At 36.8% G+C, this 10,509-nt stretch overlaps 2 protein-coding genes across 2 annotated transcripts; one reads left to right on the top strand and one right to left on the bottom strand.

The window, feature by feature from the left end:
* Positions 1-611: 611 nt before the first annotated feature.
* Positions 612-5,235, bottom strand: LOC120347981 (uncharacterized). The gene is made up of 8 exons (XM_039418096.2): positions 4,126-5,235; positions 3,643-3,765; positions 3,409-3,573; positions 2,630-2,829; positions 2,070-2,158; positions 1,577-1,793; positions 879-997; positions 612-776 (listed from the first exon to the last, which is right to left on the bottom strand). The coding sequence occupies exons 1-8, from the start codon at positions 4,768-4,770 to the stop codon at positions 721-723; spliced, it is 1,614 nt and encodes a 537-aa protein (XP_039274030.2). The 5' UTR covers positions 4,771-5,235; the 3' UTR covers positions 612-720.
* A 321-nt stretch (positions 5,236-5,556) lies between these two features.
* LOC120344866 (uncharacterized) lies at positions 5,557-10,277 on the top strand. The gene is made up of 5 exons (XM_039414190.2): positions 5,557-5,677; positions 6,587-6,826; positions 7,163-7,351; positions 7,760-7,919; positions 8,188-10,277. Exons 1-5 carry the CDS (start codon positions 5,626-5,628, stop codon positions 8,657-8,659), a joined length of 1,113 nt encoding a protein of 370 aa, XP_039270124.1. The 5' UTR covers positions 5,557-5,625; the 3' UTR covers positions 8,660-10,277.
* Positions 10,278-10,509: the final 232 nt, after the last annotated feature.

Here is a 10,509-nt window from a genome sequence, read left to right as displayed (position 1 = left end):
AACAGAAAACACTACTATACAATTCGCTATTCAGAACATATTTATACATCATAAAACATATATCCTTATAGAATAAATATAGAGTTATAGTAAAGTTGATATGCGACATACTACTAAACTACACTTCAAATGCTAAACAATAAGATACAGCTGGACTTTTAATCGAGTACAAATCAAGAAATCTAATCATGTGATTCCCTTAGCGATTATTTACTTTTAAAACATTTTCGTATTGAGGAAATAACTTAATTTAATCTCATTATTCATTGCATGTGATTCATTCGTTTAAATCCGTTGGAACCTTTTACATCTCAACACTTACTTCATAATGATTGCCATTCTCGCGAATTCGCAAATAAATACAGTTGTGCAAACTTTTACATGCATCTTATTATTTGTTTTTGGCAAAGCAATACTCCTATATATATATATAACGCTTCAATTTTTCCATACGTCAAATGAAACAATGACCGACACCGCCCGATCTCTCTATAAATATATATACGATAGAATTTGCTGGAATGGTCTTTTTCATGTCTTTAAGTTGATATGCGGTATATTGTTTTGTGCAGTATTGTGCAAAAATGAACAAAACAACTGTATACGCCTAATATTATAACATGTATTCAAATCACTGCGCTATATCTTTATAATAAGTATTTTTTATTCATGTTCATTGAAATGTCAATACAATAAAGAAACCCAATAAATAGAAAAACATCAGTCGTTCCAAAGATTGGCGTGGTACTCGATAGAAGCTTTAGAACGCGATTTAGCTGAAAAGTAAAACAAAACTGAAGTTATAAATAGGATTTAGGATAATCGACTGTCAAAGTAAAACTTATCGAATAATATACAACAATCAAGCTCTATTTTACCTGTTGATTTATTGGAATTATGGTCTTCGTCACCGCCTTCGACATTGTTGAATGGCTGGTTTGCATGTCGCTTGTTTTCGTACCATACACTCAATTTTCGCGGAATACCTTTGAAATAACTGAAAAGGGAAAGAAAAATGTCAGAAAACAGTATTGAAAAAGCAAGATTGTCAGTAAAATGAACAAATTAAATAAATAATTTTTTACGATGTTTGGCATAACTATCTGTTGTACAAAATGATTACATGGAGTCCAGAATTTTTTGATTTGATTGCTGATTTCAGGGTTTCGTAACGTTACCGATTAAAATTATAGCAATATTATAGTATATCTGCTGTGAATATTACTCCACTGCACCTCTTACCGGTGACAGCACATTTGAACCCACGTACATTTGAACCCATACATTTGACCCGTATATCCACGGGTTTAATCTATATACGGGTGCTAGAATCCATGGGTTAGTATGGATTCAAATACCCGTAGATGCAAATTTTCATAGGTGCAATAGTATACAGGTGCAATTGTCGTGGGTGGAACCCTTCTTACTACATACCACCACTGTCATAGTGTTGAAATTGAGTACACTGTGTAAGTAAAAACCTTGTTCCTCTCGAATATGAAATATACAAACAAAATGAAAAACCGCATGATTTATATAAATGAAATTCGTATTCGTAAAAAAACGTTCTTCTCACTCTGATACTCTGCCTTCTGCACGTCGCCGTGCAATCCTAACCCCAGTGTGTATTGCAATAGTTAGAAATATTGTACACCCTGCCAACGATCCGACAACTATTAGAGCAATTTTTGCTTCCTCGCTCAATGATTTCGTTGTTGTTGTCAAAGGCGTTGTTGTTGGAGGCTCGGTGGGAAATGGCGGCACCCCGGTAAGTTGATCACGCTCTGGATTGGCTGAAAAATTCGTATAATTCATGAAAAAATGGTCCGTAGACTGTGACAGATAGGTTTATTTTTAATCAGATAGAAGTATAGTAAAATGAGGAATCTACACTAGTTTACAGAAGAGATAACTCGAACCGTTGCTGGCCTACGACTTACACTTGGTGATGGCGTCATATAATGGAACTACTGGAACGACATGACTTCTCTAAATGTATGAGATTCTATTTTTTTTTGTCTCTTGACCGATGCTGTGGATAAAACTATATTGCGCTCCCCCCTACTCACCGCACAGCCTTTGCTCACAATAGTCGTTTGGGTCACAGAAAGAGCACGTAACTCCGTGATAATATGGGATCATTTGGTAATCGTTGCCTCTGCAAAATATTTTTAGACAATCCGCGATTATTTTATTTTATAGCTCGTATCGGATTATTCTCTGCTCTTAGGCTTACACGCGTAAAAGGGGTTCCCAGCCTTTATTTAATCATCTACCACTTGGCAAATTTCAAGTAAAATTGCATGATAACACTTTCCATAACAATAAGGCTGCGATCTGATATCTGGTTGAGGGTCGCGTTTGGTCATGTACTAATATCAAATCGATAGCCAATTGGTGTGTGGAAAAAATGAAATTTCTTTTTTTACAAAAAATGATCCAAAGTATAAATTTACTCCAGACTGAGAAGCCTAGCTACGAAGTAAGCACACTCACAGGTGGGGAACCTAGTATACAAACGACTGCACCTAATTATATGATTGCTGAGTTAAAAGTATTATTGAAACATTATATTTTGGATTGTACGCTTATACACCTCTGTGTATCAAGTAGTCACACGATTATTTACCCTGGTGCATAATGACAAGCCAAAAATGTTGCTCCTGTAACTCTGAATCCATGAACAACTATGTTATCACACCAGTTCCAAGCACATCCAAGCTTGTACGACATTGACCAAATGAGTTGGGTATAACGTTCACAAGCTCCTGCTATGCATGACCTCAATGAGGCATCAAAATATTTTTGCTCCTTCATCCACGATGATATCTATTGCTTACAAATAGTATTACAATTAGGAAAAATTGAAAAGCGTGAACTGCCTTCACATCGTGTAAAGTAGTATGTGCTACTTATGGAAATTTAATAAATTAAGCTTCAATGTAGGTAGGAGAAACCGGTCGACTTGAATTAAAATATATATTACATAAATTATACACTATCACTATATGATGGTATATATGTAATCGTACTATGTATCATCTTATAGTTTTCAGGACACTAGTTTGACGATTAGCAAATTATTGTTACCACACTGAATAGAAATAACTATTTAAACTGCGAACCATGCACCACCCTTATTTTAATTAGGATTATCGACGGATTAAGCCAGCACTGTATATATATATTAATATGATATGAAAAGTTCTAAACTCGGGATGTAAAATTTATTCATCAAGCTGTAAACGGGATAATGTTTCATCCAGATCCGAGATATTTTTCAGAAGTAAGGTTCTAGCCAATCTTAAGAGCCATCATCGAGAAAAATAACTAATTACCTGAACTGACCTGAACTAGCCTTCAGAGATAAGAATTGTGACACAAGGCACAATGGAATCTTGAACTCACCACATTTTCAGGATTGAACTGTTCTAGGGGTATTCCCCAAAATAGCCACAGATTTTCTCCAACGTTTTGGAAGTTTTCGATAGCTCTAGTATGCTTTTGGCTAGGATTGAACTGGCATCTGTGGGTATGTTCCCATGCATGTCCTTCGAGGTCGTAATCCCAGGACTGGAATGAATGCAATAATCAATTTTGATCAAATTGAAAGATGACGAGAGGAAATATAAAAAGACTTACCATTTTCAACATCTGATCAGCAGTTGGAGTAACAGACGACCGGACTTGGTTGTGCAGTTGCAACAACTTGTCAAGTTGAGCTTCATTCATATAATCCGGTCGAAGATAACGATTTTCTGCATACTGCAAAAGACAAATGAAACAGTAATATAAAGAAGGGCCTAGTATCATGTAGAAAGAGTATTTTGAATAAAGCATCGGAATATTATGATATACTGGAACTGAAGCACTCAGTATAAGAAGACTCGAAAACATTGTTATTGAGTTTGCTATCACTGCAACGCATTGATAAGCGATTGAGAATCGCGAAGTATAAATTATGAGCTTAATAATTAACGGCATCGGTATTTGTAACTTCAAATTTTCCTCACAAACGAAGGAACGACTGACATTTTTGATATCAGTTCAATTTCAGTGATATAAATCCCATTCATTTCGGACAAATAAGAGAAGTACGTTTATATTAGAAAGGTTACTACGTACCGCATCTGCTACATAACCATCGTCAACGTATTCTTCGCCTATATCAAGCAAACCATCCCCACCACCTTCATAATTAGCTTGAAGTTCGGATGAAGAATCAACTGAGAGATTCCCAGGCTCTCCAACAGACTGCCCGCCGTTTTCCGGTACAACAGCCATCAATTGCGGGGGAAGAGGTACTTGTCCGACAGGCGCTTGAGCCGTTGGTCGAACAGAATCGGCTTGTTTGAGTAAGTTAGTGATATTCTCGGTTACACCAGTCTGAATCGGTGGCACACCTACTCTAGTATTGCCCTCGATGTCGGAATTACCTGCTTCGCCAACTTTTGAGGAGTAATTAGCTATCTCCAGACGAAGAGAATCGTTGAATGTAATCTTCTCTTCTCGTTCTAGTTTGTTGTCAACACTTCTTCGATAAACATTTTTCATACGTTTCTCTTTATCTAACAAAACCTGAAATCGTTCTTTACCAAGCTCCGTTTGCCAATCACTGGAAAAGCAGAAGATGGCAAAACCGACGAAAAGCACGACCAAGGTCTTGAAAACAATCTTTGTTTTTGACATATCCAAATGAATTGGGCAGAATACGAACCAAACCCAAATGATGGCAGTTTTGATTTCAACAACAAATATAAATAAAAACATAATTGTGATGTCACAGAACGATGTGATCTTTTATAATTCCAAATTTTAAATATTGAAATTGTATTAGGAGAGTACATCGGCCTATGGTCATTACAGGCCATTTGATATGTTCTCCATGTTTGTTGAACGACCGAAATCGCTTGTCGTAAAGGTTGAGTTTGCCAACTCAATCGTTGCCTGTGAACATAACATTTGAATAATGTTATAAAACAGCAGCCAGACATTCAGTTCTTGTCTTCATCTCTTTTAGGAGTTCAGGCCTTTTAGTCCTTCCTCATACGTTTCAAACTATAAAAGAAATCGTTTAGGTGCTGTGTTGTTTTGAGATATATATAGTATATATACTAAGAATCATGCCATGGAATTTAATATTAAGCGTCGCGTTGTTCAATAATCCCCCATAATATGATTTGATACCACGAATTTAACCGGTACAAACCGACATCTAAAACTTGCCAATGCGATATGCCTACAGAGCTTCAGATAAAAGCCGTTATACCAACGATATTTCCATGGAAATACGTCGTAATGTTTGTTGCTGACGTCATTTTCCCAATACTAACGTTATTTCTCCCCCTTGAACTCGAATAAATAAAATATACTTGCATCTTCTTGCGTATCATTTTAACACGTACAAAATATGTATCATCGCTTACAGCGATCGAGTCATGGAATTGTAGCCTTACAAGATAATCATAATTGCTTATTCCGATTTTGACCGCAGCGATGAAATTGAAACGTATTATATTAAGCCGGGGGCCATTTTGTCGTTAATAACTTACTTCCTTATCATTCAACCGAGAGAATAATATTTCAATTGTTATTGAAGCATTTGTGAACTTGTAATTATTGAAAATGGATACGCTGATACACAGAAAGGCGTTTGTTATTTGTGTTGCTGTTGCAGGTATGTACATTTTCATTAATGGTTGTAGTTAGTGTTAGCTGTATTCAAAACTAAAAGGCTGAAAACAAAACTTAACCTAGGAGGTATACTTAATTAGGTATGCACTGTAGTGCAGATTATTTTGCTGAAGTGAAACAATGTGACCAGGAAGATGGCCCTAGAAAAATGTGAAGTTACGAATTCATTAATCATCAGTGACAAGTGTAATATATCGTTTATGCGTTGGTATTTGATCAAAGTTAAGCAAACAAAATGTGATATCATTTCATCAAAATGCAAGCATATTATATTGATTCATCATATATAAAAGCTGTTTCCAAACTTTTTGTTCGTGCGGCGCCAGGTATCAGGGAATACTCAAAACGCACCTACAGGCAGCACCTTTCAATAAAACTTCATTTTGTGATTGTTAATGTGTATTTAGGCTAACTGATCCCATACCCCACATGGACTAGTAACCGGACGAGAGCCGTCGGTGTTCTGTCATAGGATAAAGTCGTTCTATGGGGATCTCCCCTGGGATAATTATGTAAATCCTCTCCTATTTTGTGCTTTTCTTTTTAAATTTTGTAAATATGTATGCCTAAAAAATAAAGACAATGTCAACAACAACAGTTTAGTATGAAATGGTAGGTCTTGTGGCAATAACCACCTTTAATCGCTCCTGTCATTATTTCACTGTGCTTCATCTAACGTGGCAACAAATCTGACCGATGTTGTGATTGCTAATACAGTAATTGCATTAGCGTTGTTTGTATGTTTTCGTTGTATTCAGAATATGATAACTTAGTATGAGTCAAGTCTTTAGATAGACTCATTACCATTCAATGTATATTTATTGTACTTCGCTGTGTTATATTTAAATTCTTTTTGTCACAAAGCATATAATTCGACTATTTTTCTCTCAAGAAATCTTGTTTGCTGTTGGCGACGCCGGTTGCCATCGGCCGAAAGTAGAAAAGCACATTGAATCCGGAAATCTCGCAGAGTGGAGTATATTTTCTAGTGGCGAAGAATGTACGTGGGTCATTTATCCTCCAGAACGTTACAAACAAAGAAAGCGATTAAAGTTGGAAATCTATGTGCATTATTTCAATATGACAACAAATAAAAAGCGAATTTGTAGAAAAGAGTTTACACAAAATAGAGGTAGGTAAAACTCAATTTGAAAGAATGCAAACAAAATTTTAATGATTTAATTCAAATTTTTTTTATAAAAATCGTTTCGATCTGGCTTGGTATACTTTTTTTCAATTGTTTTGTAGGCTAGTCAGGTCTCACTAACATAGTCCGAAATTCTTTAATATTCAACCGGGGCATATGATAAGGCTCATCGAAGTTGCTCTTATTCTGGTCTCCACGGGATTTAGGATTGATATTATAGCTAGTACATGATAAATAAGAACTATCAGGGCAAGGACATTTTCATTTATAATTTTCCAATATATATATATAATCCAATTACATATATATATATTTATATAGATCAAAGACTTTGCTTGTTAGAAGAAAAACGTTATAGCTACTACTTACCAGGATGCAAGAAGAAATGCGAAAAGTTATTCTGTAAAAATTTGAATCAGTTTCCACTGGAATATCATTTCACTGCTTCAAGACGATCTGAAGAGACTATCGGATTCTCTTTGGATTTCAAGTTTTTACCATGTATACAGGGTATGGAAAATATTTTACCGGGGACTCTTTTCAAACCTCGATATAAATTAGACTGAAATATTAATTATTCGAAATCATCAAATTCACAGTTGATCACAGACTGACTGAATAATCTCCCTGTTTGAACCTTTTGTCATTACCTTTAATTTGTCAACGTTTTGAGACCCGGATATTCAATATTTTGAAACAATTTCTATATTTCAAAAGATTACTGTAGTTAATATCACTTTCCCGCTCGAATCCCGTGCTCTGACGTCGCATCATGACATGAGCATGGCGCCCATGTGCACGAACAGCACTATGTGTCCCTAATTTCTAGCTGTCCGCAGTTCATACAGACACATGCCCACAAGATATATATATGCTTTATTAAAATTTGTTCAATATTAATCGATATAATGCATATAGAAATACATGCAGCAGAGTCTCAATCGACGGTATTTCCGAATGGGACCACTGTCCATCCAAACATTCAAGACAGATCTGATGCAAAGCTAGAAATAATCCTTCCGGTTATATTTGGATTTCTATTCGTTGTTGGCGTTTCGGTAATTGCAATTTTTATAATGTGAGTGTGGATTATCTTTTTACATAATTTTGTTATCTAGTCTCTTTACCTACTCTTCGAGAAGGGAGATTGATAAACAGTCAATATACGTAAATGGTTTATATATTTTTTGTATGGTCTGCAACGCGTTATAGTCTGTTGGGTCAGAAGTTGCAGGTTTGTAAACCGAAGTCATTAACTTTTGATACCCGCATGGTTCTAGCGTCCTTACCATAAGCAAACGTTACTATATTTGAATCTGAATCAATCCTGCCTCGTTTAATAACAGACGCAAAAGGCGAATGGCGTGTAAGCCAACAACAACCAGCACGGGAGATGATAATCCCGTTTATCAAGCTCCCACATATGAAGCAGTTGATAATGGAGATCTCAGTAGCTTCAACAACCATTCATATGAAGCGGTCCTCCAGCCATCGCCCAATTTGAAGAAATTAAAGTCACCTCAGCCAACATATATTGACATCGGAGATTGCGTCTCGGTTTCACAAATAGGCGATGAACCTAACAACTATGAACAAATTGATTTCCATGATCATTTAAAAAATCCACAGGACAACAAAAAGGTTGAGTGCTCACAAAACAGCTGCGCAATCGAAGATTGCCTCACCACAGAGGAAATTGAATTGAACAGATCAACTAATGGTCTCGAAATAATACCAAGTTCTGCTTCTAACAACGATGCAGATTGCAATAATACTGAAAATATTGACGATGCATTGTATGATCAGGTACACGAATGAAGGAAATGAAATATGTTCTACTATGCCAAATACGTTTTCTTGCATTGTGGTCTATGTTCCGTTATGTCAAGTTCCAAATTAGAATGCGAAAAAGGCACGTTACTATTCAGTCGACATTATGCAGCACCGATACTTAATATTAGATTGTAACAATGTTACTGGTAACCGTACCTACTGCTTTTCAGAATGCAGGTATTGGGTTGACAAATAAATGTTTTGGTTCATCAATAGAGCCGTAAATTTGTTTGAATATCTTTTAAGATCGGTTTTGTACCGGTATCGTACTTACCTTAATAACGAAGAACATGTTGATACCGTACCGGCAACCAAACTACCAGTACCTGCACGATTTGGAGTATTCGTATTCAGTCAATTGCCAAACGAACGAAAAAGCGTTCTCAAACGATTTCTTTAATAAATTTATTGATGATCGAAGTCGATAAATTACTGATTACTCATGAAGGTTGCATCCACAGTCTTCGCCCCCTCAGCACATTTAACATGTAGGCTAGATCAGTGATTCACAAAGTGGGCGATAACGCCCCCGGTGGGCGAAAACGATACAGAAGGGGGCGAAAAGCCGAAGGGGGCGATTTCGCGAAACCTGTTTTTGTTCAGCGGCTGGCGCATCGTGCACTTGATTACTGTACTCTGTGTGCGTTCGCAGGTTTGAATTCCGAGGGAGATAATCACACGCGAGAGGATTGCTGGATCCCTACCCGCCGTAGGTAGTTCGCGTAGCCCAGGGGTCGGCAACATGCGACGTTTCACTGAAATATGGCGAAAAAACGGCAGTTTTGACGATGAATCAATTTTATGATCTACGCTCGAGGAGTAGATTATATTTTTTACGTAACAGAATCCATCGCGAGACACGTTTAGACTAAATTATGTTATAATCTAACAATTTAATGAACAGCTACTCTTTTAACGAGCCTACAATTTAATTATAATTAGACAAATGGCAACACGCAGAAAAGTTGATGCTGAGTGCAGGGGTTCAATAGCGCAGAAAAAATATTCAAATGGAGCTCCTTGAGATGCAATGCAATGAGGAAATAAAATTCATATTCTATTCGAGAGATGTATTACTGCTTGATTTTTATAAAAATGTATCTTCTTTAAGAAAATCTCCATCAAAATTTGACAAACCATGCCAAAGGAAGGTTGCTGACCCCTAGCGTAGCCGATGGTCGGTTACAGCTTCCCCTACTATTAAGTCCATGAACCTAAAACAAATAAATGGCTGATTAATTCTATGGACTGGTAAGTGGTAACCGGACTGGAGGCCGGGGTACATGATGAGGAATCAAATATGAATTTTACCGAAGATCGTTATGATGTATTTTGGTGCAGGTCATCAGACAAGTACCCGGCGATTTTTGAGGAGGTAAAACCCTGGATTTTTCATTTCCGACCACTCATATGGTGGAAAGGGGGTTTTCAGTCGTGATACTATTGCTATCAAAACAACGAAATTGCATTTCCATCAGTAAACGGAGTGATTTGAGATTGTACCTGACGAAAATGTCGCCAAATATTAAAAAACTCGCTGAAGACCACCAAGCTCATCCATCTCATTAAAAAACACTATAGACTATGCTTTGTCTTCTTGTTTATTTGGTCTGTAATATATTCGTTGCTGACTTTACATTTTTTGTAGTGCCGGGGGGCGATGAAGTTGTATAATTACTGTAGGGGGGCGATGGTACAAAACGTTTGGGGCCCACTGAGCTAGATAAACAACGGTGGCGGTAATCAGAAGGTTCGTGCATGGCAACCCGATCATGTCTTTACAGCTTTAAGATGAATGAATTCTGAATTCAGGGAACCTGTTGTTTGCGAGCTCG

The sequence above is a fragment of the Styela clava genome, chromosome 1 (genome assembly GCF_964204865.1).
Source record: "Styela clava chromosome 1, kaStyClav1.hap1.2, whole genome shotgun sequence".
NCBI lineage: Eukaryota > Metazoa > Chordata > Ascidiacea > Stolidobranchia > Styelidae > Styela > Styela clava.
The sequence above is the reverse complement of the archived record's forward strand: the minus strand, read 5'-3'. Positions and strand labels throughout refer to the sequence as shown.

Coding starts and splice junctions, on each gene's coding strand:
- LOC120347981 (XM_039418096.2), bottom strand. CDS start 4,770: ATGTTTTTATTTATATTTGTTGTTGAAATCAAAACTGCCATCATTTGG. Junction 998..1,576: donor GCAGAAGGCAGAGTATCAGA/GTGAGAAGAACG, acceptor TTCCCTTTTCAG/TTATTTCAAAGGTATTCCGC. Junction 777..878: donor TAATTCCAATAAATCAACAG/GTAAAATAGAGC, acceptor TTTACTTTTCAG/CTAAATCGCGTTCTAAAGCT.
- LOC120344866 (XM_039414190.2), top strand. CDS start 5,626: ATGGATACGCTGATACACAGAAAGGCGTTTGTTATTTGTGTTGCTGTT. Junction 6,827..7,162: donor AGAGTTTACACAAAATAGAG/GTAGGTAAAACT, acceptor ATATTTATATAG/ATCAAAGACTTTGCTTGTTA. Junction 7,352..7,759: donor GTTTTTACCATGTATACAGG/GTATGGAAAATA, acceptor TAATGCATATAG/AAATACATGCAGCAGAGTCT.